Source organism: Pseudophryne corroboree, chromosome 8 (genome assembly GCF_028390025.1).
Source record: "Pseudophryne corroboree isolate aPseCor3 chromosome 8, aPseCor3.hap2, whole genome shotgun sequence".
Taxonomy (NCBI): Eukaryota; Metazoa; Chordata; class Amphibia; order Anura; family Myobatrachidae; genus Pseudophryne; species Pseudophryne corroboree.
In genome coordinates this window covers 425,846,555-425,859,764 of record NC_086451.1, presented here as the reverse complement: position 1 = coordinate 425,859,764, position 13,210 = coordinate 425,846,555, and the positions used below count along the sequence as shown (strand labels likewise).

General features: G+C 37.9%; 1 protein-coding gene across 1 annotated transcript; it reads left to right on the top strand.

The window, feature by feature from the left end:
• Nucleotides 1-242: 242 nt before the first annotated feature.
• On the top strand, nt 243-7,706 carry LOC134947907 (olfactory receptor 8K3-like). The gene is made up of 3 exons (XM_063935730.1): nt 243-1,429; nt 5,604-5,762; nt 7,237-7,706. The coding sequence occupies exons 1-2, from the start codon at nt 503-505 to the stop codon at nt 5,643-5,645; spliced, it is 969 nt and encodes a 322-aa protein (XP_063791800.1). The 5' UTR covers nt 243-502; the 3' UTR covers nt 5,646-5,762; nt 7,237-7,706.
• The last annotated feature ends 5,504 nt before the right edge of the window (nt 7,707-13,210 follow it).

The following is a 13,210-nucleotide window of genomic DNA, read 5'->3' as shown; positions in this document are numbered from 1 at the left end:
GCTATTCTATGAAGAACTTCTGTGTTTTACTCTGTTGTATAGTAGCCTGTTTGCTGTCTGCTTTAAACATTGGCTTCACATATTGACTGGATTCTGATATTGGGATACACTGAGGCTATGTTACTGACCTATACTTTGCACTTTACCCTGTCTTTGAATTGTTATTACTGTATGTGCTTCATTATTACCAATGGCTAAACTGATGTGTTTATTTCCACAGTGTCTTTTTTTGTCTGGTTCCCTTTCATTCTCAATAGCAAACACTTTTGGATTGTGAACCAGTTCCAATGGCAACTAAGTATCGGCAAGTATAGAGATTTGTTTAGCTAAAACCATTTCTATAGAATACTTCCATCACCAGGAAGACTGTAATCCCATCATTATGAATGTCTTTGGTCTTCAAATGAGTTACTCTCTTATAGTGCCAGTGGATGCAAAAGCCAATATAATTCAAATAATTCATGTTCATAATATGTATATATATTTTTCAGATTCTTGAACTATGAATGTGACTACTATAGACTATTTCATTATTAAAGGCATTTCAGATATTCCAGCATTGCAGTGTCTAGCCTTCATTCTGGTTCTGCTGATTTATCTCATCACTCTTACTGGTAACATGACCATTATTCTATTGGTGTGTCTGGATCATCATCTCCACATTCCCATGTACTTCTTCTTGACCAACCTGTCCATACTGGACATGTGTTCATCCACTATCACCCTAAACAATATTCTCGTTAACTTTATATCAGGGGATAACACAATTTCTGTCTTTGCATGCCTGACACAGATGTATATGTTTGCATCTCTAACAAGTAATGAGCTTTTCCTTCTAACCGTCATGAGTTATGATCGTTATGTCGCCATATGTAATCCCTTATATTACCATGTCATTATGAGCCATAGAAATTGCACTTTCTTAGTCATTTTCTGTTGGCTATTGGGGTTTATTCAAGTTTTTCCTATTCTTATGTCATTTACATTCTTCAATTGCTATAGGACCAGAGAAATTAATCACTTTTTTTGTGACCCTGTTCTTCTAGAAAACCTTCTCTGTAATTATTCCTATTTTGTGTGGCTTTCCATTCATTTAGGGGGAGTTTTTGATGCAACCTTCCCTCCTTTTTTCACCTTCCTTCCTTATATATTTATCATTGTCACAATCCTGAGAATGAGCTCCAACACTAGCAGACAGAAAACCTTCTACACTTGTTCCTCACACCTCACAGTTGTCATATTCCTCTATGTGACGCTGATTTGCCAATATCTACGTCCAACATCAGTTACTAACATGGAAACAAATAAACTTTTCTCTCTGTTTAATACAGCTGCTGTCCCCATGCTAAACCCATTGATTTACAGCCTAAAAAATAAAGATGTGAAGACCGCCCTGAAGCGCAAAATAAATTACCTGTCAGGTATTTTGGTGAGTTCTAGTATATGTCTTCTAGATATATAAAATGCAATGAATAGTTTTACTACAGTATGTTAATCAGTGGTGCCGAGATGGTGAGGGGGGGTTACAAATTACCCAGCCCCAAGCTTCTCGAGGGACCCGGCAGGTCCATTACACCCCCTAATATACCTGTTCTGTGGTTGGCAGGGCGAAGCAATCTTCCCAGCGATCTCTTCGGGAAGATGGTGCGCACTTAGAAAGCAAAGACTCTAGCACTGTGCCAGAGTATTTGTTCTCTAGTGACCAGCGTCATCTTCCCAAATATCACTGGGAAGATGGCGCTGGCCAGTGTTGCCAGATAGGTAACTACATAAAATATAATTTAGCAATATTATAAGGACAAGGTGTATTGTCTGGATGAAAATATCATTAATGATAAAAGTTGATTTTAACCATAGTGAATCGTACAGTGAATATATTTTATAGTAGTAAATAGATTAAATAGATTTGAACATATTGGTTAAAAGGTTAGATAATTCTGGAAATAATGATTTGTATATGTGTTTATATAGATGTGTAGATATATATATATATATAGTTTTTTTAGGTCAGTGCGCTTAGTCTCACGTCCAAATGTTACTTTAAAGGAATGGGTCGTCAGAAAGTTCTGCTGTTTTGGTTAAGTCAGTCGTAGATACTCCGTTAATGGACACCTCCCAAGCTTCTTTGGTGGCTGCTCCGTTCTTCAAAATATGACTTGGGTATGTTCAGTCATGCAATTCTGTAAAGGCAGGGGAGAAGAACAAGCGCCATATGGTGTAGTATTTTAGGGTAAATGGGAGTGGTACATATGTGTATAAAATATAAGTACCGGATAGATTCTTGATATACAGGCCTATTCTCAAGAATCTATCCGGTACTTATATTTTATACACATATGTACCACTCCCATTTACCCTAAAATACTACACCATATGGCGCTTGTTCTTCTCCCCTGCCTTTACATATATATATATATATATTCATTTTTTACTGCAAGATTATGAGACATAGTGTAGGGAACAGGTTTATATACTGCTCTAGCCATAAATGAGGCTAGAGAGGTCACACTATAACAACGAGTACTTTTACAATCAAATGGACACTGGAATCCACAGGTGTACATTTAGATCAGAATCAAGATTTGCAATACCTTTGGCAATTATAAAACTAGCTGGTCAATGGTCCAGTTATAGGTCAGATCATAGGTCATAGAACAGTAGCATACATTAGCTACTACAAAAAGAGATCACATTTATTGATAAAACATGGTCTAAACCACTTCAGGCAAAACGTGTCAATACAACAGAACTTTGGATGAAAAGACATTCTCAACTTTACAATACTCTCAATGCTTGAGGCAGGGTGGGCACCACACGGTTTATGACACCATGCCTTCTTGAGTAGGGCAAGCCAGCTCAGTTCAATGTTTGTTTTTTGACACCTTGGAATGTAAATGACAAACCTATAATTAGCTATTACATTGAAAACACTATGAGAATATACCAGCTAAATGTTAACTTATAAGTACATGAATTCAGTCAGGAGGAGAAGGAGTTGGAGAGAGAAGGCGAGAAGATGCGGAGTTAAAAAGAAGTTAAGTGCAGGAGGAGGAATGTTCACACATTAGAAATGATATTAGAATTGTAACTATGTACTTGCAAGTATACACTTTATGTTAGTAATTGTCTAAGTTTGTGAAACTGTGTTATGTTTGTTCTATAATTAAGGAAGCATAAATATTACTAGTATATATGTATATACAGGTTGAGTATCCCATATCCAAATATTCCGAAATACGGAATATTCCGAAATACGGACTTTTTTGAGTGAGAATGAAATACTGAAACCTTTGTTTTTTGATGGCTAAATGTACACAAACTTTGTTTAATACACAAGTTATTAAAAATATTGTATTAAATTACCTTCAGGCTGTGTGTATAAGGTGTATATGAAACATAAATGAATTGTGTAAATGTAGACACACTTTGTTCAATGCACAAAGTCATAAAAATGATTGGCTAAAATTGACTTCAGGCTGTGTGTATAAGGTGTATATGTAACATAAAAGCATTCTGTGCTTAGATTTAGGTCCCATCACCATGATATCTCATTATGGTATGCAATTATTCCAAAATACGGAAAAATCCCATATCCAAAATTCCTCTGGTCCCAAGCATTTTGGATAAGGGATACTCAACCTGTATATATATATATATATATATATATATATATATATGTATATATATATATAGTTCTGTAGAGAGATACGGCACTCCAGGACTTAATGAAACATGCCTATAGCAACTTCAAAAAAAGCTGTCAGCACAGCGTATTGCAGTCAACTTTTTTTTTAAGTTGCTATAGGCATGTTTCATTAAGTCCTGGAGTGCCGTATCTCTCTACAGAACTGTGCATTACTACTTACTGGCACCTGGGCACTTCACACTGCATGTCATATAGGAGTGCCGGTCCTTGTTGCTGTTTTATATATATAAATATATATATATATATATATATATATATATGTATGTATCTATCTATCACTACTGTGTTTATCTTATTCTGCATGATTTGATTCTGCCTGTAAATAAATAATCAGATGATAAGAGCTGTGAATTCCATGTTTGAACTCACTTTGGAATCATAATTTAATAATTCATATGTATGAGAACTGCATATATGTATCATCTACCTAGTTTGTAAGACTAACATATTTGCAGATACATATGATAAAAGTATATTATAAAATATACATATATTAATATTGAAGAGTCCACTTTTCAATAATTGGCACCCCAGACATTAATATAAAGATGTTAATATAATATAAGATTCCTCAACACCATGGAGGAGGGACCCACTTCCTGCCCAAGTAAAGTAAAAGCGGCTGCCCTCTTCTGCACCCTAACCCCCCTGCCCCCTCCATGTTAAAATTGCGCCACCCTGTGGAGGGCATCATCACGCAACCTTTTTAAGCCACACCCCTTTACCGTGGCCCAGCATGGCTCTCTACACCCCTGAAGTTAATTACTTGGTATGGATAAAGTGGAATTAAACATTTTCTCCTTTTCTATGGGAAACAGCAAAATATATATTCCACAGCCTATACACTACTTAGACTGATACTGATGTGGGTCAAAAAATAAAATAATAAGACATAACATGTCATTGATTCCTTGATCATTTTTGTAGTGACATTGCAGCCCTTTTGGACAGATTCAGATGCATATGGAAATGCAGAAATGGGTCTCATAGATTTTAATATACTATATATGGGCCAAAGAAAGTGACCACACATGCAAAGGATCAGGCACATACATACAAATGAGGACTGCTAGTGCATATGGACTGATGCATTCGTGAATGGACCACACTTTCCCTTAAATGAGTTGTTGGGCAGTGACTATTTGATCTCATGGATCTGTTCCTTTCTAGTAGTAGTGTTATGGGTATGCCCAGGGCGTGTAAGCGGTTTCAGTGCTCAAGAGTAGCAATCTCACATTAAATGGACACCTGTTTCAGATGAATATTTTGCATCCCACATGGAGTGGGTGCAAATCTATTTACTAAGTATGATGCTTGCAACTGCAGACATACAGTGAATGGTATTGGCTTTTATATACAGACATACAGTATGGATCATTGGCATATATGGATGGATTCTTGCATTAACATAAGTAAGTAAGGGGCAGATTTATTAAGCCTGGTGAAGTGATAAAGTGAAAGGTGATAATGCACCAGCCAGTCAGCTCCTAACTGACATTTTTCAAACCCAGCTTGTAACATGGCAGTTAAGAGCTGATTGCCTGGTGAGTTATCACCTTCCACTTTATCACTTCACCATGCTTAATAAATCTGCCCCTAAGTAACCTGTGTTAGGCCACAGTGTTTCCAACTTAGTATTGTTGTTAACTAGGAGACCGCCAGATAAATATTTGATCCTCTGTACTGCTATAGAGAGATTCTTTAAAAAAGCAAAACAGAATAATAAATAAAATATAACTCTTTAAAATGGAAAATGTCAACAAATGGATGGAGTAGCCTGTTGTATGTACAATGTTAACTTAAAACTGTTGGTTACTTAATGCATCAAAAATATATTGTTCTTTCAAAATCTTAGATGTGTTATATAAATAAAGATGCAGTGTTTGTCTTTCTATAGGTTGTACATTCATTTCCCACAACTAGAAATGAGCAAAGTTGAAGATGAACAGAATTTTCTGCAAGAGTTTCAGCGATAAAGTTTTGAGTTCCATAAAATGCTGCCCTATATTTATAATTCTGCATTGATGACAAAGGTGTCAGTTTAATCTACACTGTGGTAAGTAGGAATTGCAGTAACACTGCAACCAAGCACTTGTGTAATGTGTAGGAATAAAGGAAGCTAAATGTAAATAAAATAAAACATAAATAGAAATAAAAAATAAATGTAAACACTTAAATAAAATTAAATTGATAGTTAATAAAACAAAAATATTAATGATATGGACAATAAAGAAAAATAGATATAAGAATAAAAAACAAATTAAAAATCAAAATAAATGGTTCAGGAGGCAACAAGGGTGGAAAGGTAAAAGTGGAGGGGGGAGGGCTAAAGCATCCACATAAAAACAAAAACAATTTCCAAAAGTATATGGTTAAGTGGCCTGATGTTTACAGCCTTTTTAGGAACATTTTGTGAGCTGATATTATGCAGGGTAACCGCAGGTGGCCGCTCGTAAACAAAGGAGATAAATTCAGGTTCAGGTACAGTGCTTTTATCAACCTTACCCTGTTCTAGTTCTTCAGAAACTGCTGTGAGAATAAGCACATGGTGAGGTAGGGACAAGCACTGTACCTAAACCTGAATGTATCTCCTTTGTTTATAAGCGGCCTCCTGCAGTTGTCCTGCATAATACCAGCTCACAAAAGTTTCCTAAAAATGCGGTAAACATCAAGCCACTTAACCATTTACTTTTGGAAATTGTTTTTATTTTTATGTGGATGCTTTTTCTCCACTTTTCCTTTCCACCCTTTGTTCCCTCCTGAACATTTTACTTTCATTTTTAATTTTATTTTTAGTGTTATATCAATTTTTATTTATTTTCAGTTCATTCATAATTTTTTTGTTCTATCACCTATCAATTAAATTTTATTTTTATTTTTATTTCTATTTATTTTACATTTTATTTCTATTTAGCCTCATTTATTCCTATACCTTAAACAAGCGCTTGGTTGTAGTGTTACAGCAATTCCTCCATAAATTTTGATTACCAAGCTGCTGTACACATTAGCGCGGCACACTATTTTCATAACTTCTACACTGTGGTAAGTTGGGGTAGAAGTGCAGACTTGACAAAAATGGGAATTAAATGCAGAATTCTTAAGACCACATTTTGCTAGAAAAACATGTAAATTTAGCTGAGTAGTTTTGAATTTATCACTTATTTATACCAAAAAAAATCTTTCTGTGCCTTTAAGTAAAAAAAAAAGAAAACATTGTACATTCACTGTTTATTCTACCTGTCTGTGTATTCCCAATTTTATCTGCAATAACCCTGTGTCCAAATCCAGTACTTCATGTTAAGTTGTGGTGCCATACTTTCTTAAATAGCATCAGTTGGTTTTTACAGTATGTACTGTACCATTAGATGTTACCACAGGCTCCCTAAAAAAGCTATCTTTACTGTACCTGGCTTTGTGTGACAGCTGTGGAGCCACTTTTAGCGAAAAAGCACAAGTTATTTGTTTGTTTGTTTAGTGAATTATCTTTTGCGGCAAACACATGGGTGTCCTTTGTTCTATTTGCATTTTAGCCAGACTTCCCAGGACCCATGCCTGCAGAGTGAATGCTGCAAAATAAGAGGTTAGAGGAGCTTTAGATGCCACCCACCACTCTGCAACAAGGAGCTTGGAACCAAAAAACAGTCTGACTGACGTATCAATACATTACAAACCAGATGATCTTAAAAGGGAGAATACAGTCACCTGGGACAGCCTCTATTATCTACTGTACTTCAGATAGGCTGATGAGTAATCACTACTCCTGTGCTACTGATTCAGGATAATGCTCCATGAACTTTATACTGTATTACAATCTCCACATACATTGTTTCTTTGTGACCCTGCCAAAAACAGTATGACATTAAGCTTTGTCCATGTCCCGCTGTTAGAGTTGTGGCATGGTGATTGGGACATTGCTCCAGAAGGAACTGTGAAAATTAGGGTAGAGTAGTAGGATCTCTGAGCAGCTATACATGTGGTTTTTAAAAAAATTCAATTATTTTCCTGTGTATTTCTGTAATTATCTATTTTTAAGATAAAAAATAAAGTTACTATTGAATATTTTAAATCGTTTCCCTAAGTGATTCAACGTTTCTGTCTACTCTAGACAGCAAATAAGCCTTATTTGTGTGACCAGCCAGTGTTGAGGCAAAAAGCTCTAATAAGAAGTCTAGTATCTTCACAACATACCACCTACCTAACTAAGCATCAGAGTATTCTTTCCTTCATTACCTCTCTTCTCTCATTTCTTTTGAGTGGTGCAATACTAGGACAGTTATAGGTTGCTGTCACAACTGAGGGCCTGAGCTGATGGGAGGAAGCCTCAGTTGTAGTGGCTGAGATGAAATTAAACTTGGGAGATTTAATCAGACCCCTAGACATATCAGTAATACGTAAGAAGACTGCCCGAAGGCGTGACCATGACAACCAGAATTAAAAGTCAATAACAGTTTATTTAGCAAAGCTCCATGTAACACAGCAATGGTAAAAGAATGATGCAAACAGCAGTAGAGAATAACATAGTTCCTGGATACTACGGGTTGGCAATGGCCACAGGGTACTGCTAACAGTAGGCACAGTTCTTAATGTCCCGGAGATGGAATGTCCTTACCAGACCCATCCGTAGTAGTGAGAGTAGCCAAGGAACACACCAGCAGATGTAACACTGGAAGCTGGTAGCGCTGTTGTTGGAGTAGCTGCTGTGGGTACTGGTTGGAACCAGCCAGGTGTTAACATGGAGTGGATGCTGGATGGAACCAGCCAAATGGTAGAATGAAGCTAAGGAGCGAAGATATGCTGGTACCGGTGATTTGTAGGTATCCGCTGGAGAAGCACCGTCACTTTAAGAAATGCTGATCACTGCTGGAAGCTGACCGCTGGAAGCAGATGGATCTGTAGCTGGAAGCTGGAGTAGTCACGGAGGACTGCAGAGTCCGGCTACACCGCAAGGTGGTAAACTGGTGCGGGTCCCTTAGTGGTAGCTGGAGACAGGAGCTGGAAACCTGGAACAAAGCAACCACAGGAGAGAGAGACTGGAAACAAGGTTTGACAACCACAGGAGAGAGAGACTGGAAACAAGGTTTGACAACCAAAGCACTGACGATTTCCTGCTGCAGGCTCAGTCCCTTGATACCCTTAGGTGTAAAGGGATTGGATGACTAATTAGGCAGACTTCAGCAGAGCTGTGGATTGGAGATCAGGATCATGTGACCGGAACCAAGATGGCTGCGCACATACCGGCCAGTGGAGGGAAAGCTTGTTTGTATTCACCACATGGAGATTCCTCTGTAATGGCGGCGGTGAACATAGAGAACGCCGACTTGCGTCTCAACCTTCAGCAGGGACGGCCACGGCTGCAGTAGGTGAGGAGTGCCACATACCCTGTATGCATTAGGAATATGGAGATGATGCCCAAGGCCCCGCCGGCAGGTGACGCCATGCCAGTCGCCCGGGCATTGAGGAACAATATCCACAGATCAGCAGAGATGAGACATGACGTATGAATGCTTGCATCACAGCTGGGAACCGGGCCTAGGACACTGAGATAGCCTTAGGAGACACCTGAAAGGTAAATAATGGTGTCCAGATACCCGGATCGTGACAGTAGCTTTATTGATTTATGAGTAGCAGTCAATAACAAGCTTAAGAAGGAGGAAAAGTACTTACAGTACAAATACGCTCATTGCTTTGTAGTCAATGAGGAGAAGAGGTATAGCAGATGGATACAAATAAGAATAACAATGCTTAAACATACTGTTGGTAGTGTGGTTTCATAACAGTAACTACTGTATATTGTGAAAATTAACTGTTTTTTGGAACTTTTCTACACTCTAAGTAAACAAATATTAGGGAGAGTATAGTTATGTCCGAATATATTTGTGTAATAAATCCAGTATTGGAGGTATTACAGTTGTCTCACAGAATTTAGTTTTTCTGCACATGAACAAGAAGAAGGGAGGCAGTGATAGGTCAGCTGGAAGTCTGAGACATTCGGTACAGGAGAAGTAGCAGTTGGTGATTGGCAGTTGGTCTTGGGAAAGTGTCAGAAGAACAGCTGTGGTGCCCATCTTGTGAGGTGGAGATATTAGGGCTGAATGAAGACACTTTGAGATTAGAGTGTCAGAGATTAGAGTGCCAGAGACTTTCAGCATATCCACTGTAATATCAGTGAGAAGAAGGGTTGATAAAATAGAGATAACAAGGTTCAGAGATCAGGGTACAGTTGTACTAAGCCTTGGAGTAGTGCTGTAAATTCATCCCTTTTGCCCAGAGGCAAGTTAGAGTATAGTGCCCCCCCTCCCCCCACACACACACATATAGAGACAAGTTCACAAACACACTAACAAATAACATGGGGTAAATTTACTAAAGCTTCCAAAACAGAAAATTGGTGATGTTGTCCTTAGCAATCAATCAAATGCTGTCTATCATTTCTCTATTGCCTGTTCAAAAATGATAGACAGCATATGGTTGGTTACTATGAACCACATCACCAATTTTCTGTTTTAGAAACTATAATAAATGTACCCCTATGTTTCTATTGGTCCATTTAATGAAGTACATTTATTTGTGTGATACCACTGTTATCGATGGCTATCTGCAAGTTTACAGTATCCCCTGAATGTATCTAGGGTTTTGGGGGTTGGCTGCACCAGGTATTGGAGATATCTTCTAAAGTCATCTATTTTTTGCTCACAAAAGCAGCTCCCCAGGTTTCTATGGCTGCTGTTTATTTTTACTGAATCTACCATGATATTATAGGCATTACTTATGATATTATAGGCATTATTTATGATATTATAGGCATTACTGAAACTTGGTGGGATGAATCTCATGATTGGACAGTCAATCTAGAGGGCTATACACTGTTTAGGAGAGACAGACTAAATAAAAAGGGTGGAGGGGTGTGTCTGTACGTAAAGCCATTTTTAAAACCTAATATATGGGAAGATATTCAGGAGGGGACTGTAGACACTGTTGAGACATTATGGGTAGAAATTGCATGCGGGGAAAAAGGAACAAAAAAGTTAGTATTGGGTGTATGCTATAGGCCGCCTGGTATCAACGCATCTGATGATGAATTGTTACAAAAGCAAATTGATAAAGCAGCAGGAGTAGGAGACATAGTAGTGATGGGAGATTTTAACTATCCAGAGATAAACTGGAAAAACGATTCATGTGATACTGCTAGGGGCAGTATGTTTTTAAACACACTAAATGATAACTACCTAGTCCAACTAATTGAGGAACCAACTAGGTACAATGCAATCTTAGACCTGGTATTAACAAACAATCAGGATTTGGTATCGGGTATTATAGTAGGGGAACCCATAGGAAACAGCGACCACAATATGGTCACATTCAATATCAGTTTCTACAAACAGCCCTATACTGGCTCAACTAGGACTTTAAACTTTAGCAAAGCAAATTTTTAAAAGATGAGGGTATTTTTCAGGGATATTGAATGGGAAGGTTTGTTTTTAGGAAAAAATACTACGAAAAATGGGAGGCACTAAAATTCCTGCTAGCTAAAAATACACTCAAATATATTCCTATGAGTAGCAAAAAAGGGAATAAAAATCATAAACCGATGTGGCTTAACAAAAAGATTAAGGAATTTATGGGCAAGAAAAGGCGAGCATTTAAAAAATACAAATCTGACTGGGAAGCAGAGTCATTTCAGCACTATAAGGAATGTAACAAAAATTGCAAAAAGGAAATAAGAGCGGCTAAAGTAGAAACTGAAAAACTAGTAGCAAAGGAAAGCAAAGCGAATCCCAAAAAATGATTTAAATACATTAATAGCAAGAGATTAAAAAAGGAGAGTATAGGCCCTTTGAAAGACAAGTTGGGAGTCTTAAGCAAAAATGATAATGACATAGCGGACACACTAAATGAGTTTTTTTCAACAGTATTAACTAGAGAGGACCCAATTCAGGGACTGACACACAATCTCAATAATGACAATATCACACTGATAGGTACTTATTTAAGTGAGGAAGTAGTCTGTGACCGATTAAAACATTTAAAGATTAATAAATCACCAGGGCCCGATGGTATTCATCCAAAGGTTCTAATGGAGTTTCACTCTGAACTGGCAAAACCGCTATCTTTGATCTTTGAGGATTCAGTTATATCAGGTATGGTTCCAAAAGACTGGCGTATAGCGGAAGTAGTGCCTATATTCAAAAAAGTAAGTAAAGTTGAACCAGGTAATTATAGACCAGTTAGTCTTACATCTATAGTGGGGAAAGTATTGGAAGGTATTCTAAGAGATAGTATTCAGAAGTTCCTTGAAACCAATAAGGTCATTAAAAGGAAACAACATGGGTTTATGAAGGACAGATCCTGTCAAACCAACTTACTTGGCTTTTATGAAACAGTAAGCGCAAACCTAGATCAGGGTAAAGAGGTGGATGTAATCTTTTTAGACTTTGCCAAAGCGTTCGATACTGTACCACACATGAGACTTATATACAAGCTACAAGAATCGGGGCTAGGAAGCACAATATGCACTTGGGTCAAAAACTGGTTAGATAATAGGAAGCAGCGCGTTGTGGTTAATGGATCTTTTTTCAACTTGGACTGAAGTGCTAAGTGGTGTGCCGCAAGGCTCAGTATTAGGACCGCTATTGTTCAATATTTTCATTAATGACCTAACAGAAGGTCTAGAGAGCATGGTGTCAATTTTTGCAGATGATAACAAATTGTGTAAGGCTATAAATACAGAGGAGGATGCCGAGTCTCTTCAGAACGACTTAGTTAAATTAGAAGCATGGACAGCCAAATGGAGAATGCGCTTCAACACAGACAAGTGTAAGGTAATGCACTGTGGTAACAAGAACAAAAATTACACCTACCTACTAAATGGGGTAAAATTAGGGGATTCTGTACTGGAAAAGGACTTAGGTGTCCTCATAGATAGCAAGCTAAGCAGTAGTACCCAAAGTAGGACTGCAGCAAAAAAGGCTAATAAGATATTAGCATGCATAAAACGGGGTATTGATGCTAGGGACGAGAGTATTATACTCCCGTTATATAAATCACTAGTGAGGCCACACCTTGAATACTGTGTACAGTTCTGGGCACCGTACTACAAAAAGGATATCCTGGAGCTTGAAAAGGTACAGAGGAGGGCGACCAAACTAATTAAGGGCATGGAGACGATGGAATACAAGGAAAGGCTTGAAAGACTAGGCATGTTTACATTGGAAAAGCGGAGACTAAGAGGGGGATATGATCAACATCTACAAATATATAAGGGGACAATACACAGAGCTTGCGCGGGACCTGTTTTTGGTTAGATCAACACAGAGGACTCGTGGACACTCGCTCAGGTTGGAGGATAGGAGATTCTTCACAATACGGCGTAAAGGCTTTTTCACGGTAAGGACAATATGTGTTGGGAATTCCCTGCCCGAGGGAGTTGTAATGGCGGAATCTGTCAACACCTTTAAGAATGGGTTAGATAAATTCCTATTGGATAAGGATATCCAGGGGTATGGT

Bases quoted from the DNA above. Each gene is read 5' to 3' on its own strand.
- LOC134947907 (XM_063935730.1), top strand. From the start codon at position 503: ATGAATGTGACTACTATAGACTATTTCATTATTAAAGGCATTTCAGAT. The intron at 1,430-5,603 runs GTGAGTTCTAGT...GTCTTTCTATAG, and splicing joins ATTACCTGTCAGGTATTTTG to GTTGTACATTCATTTCCCAC.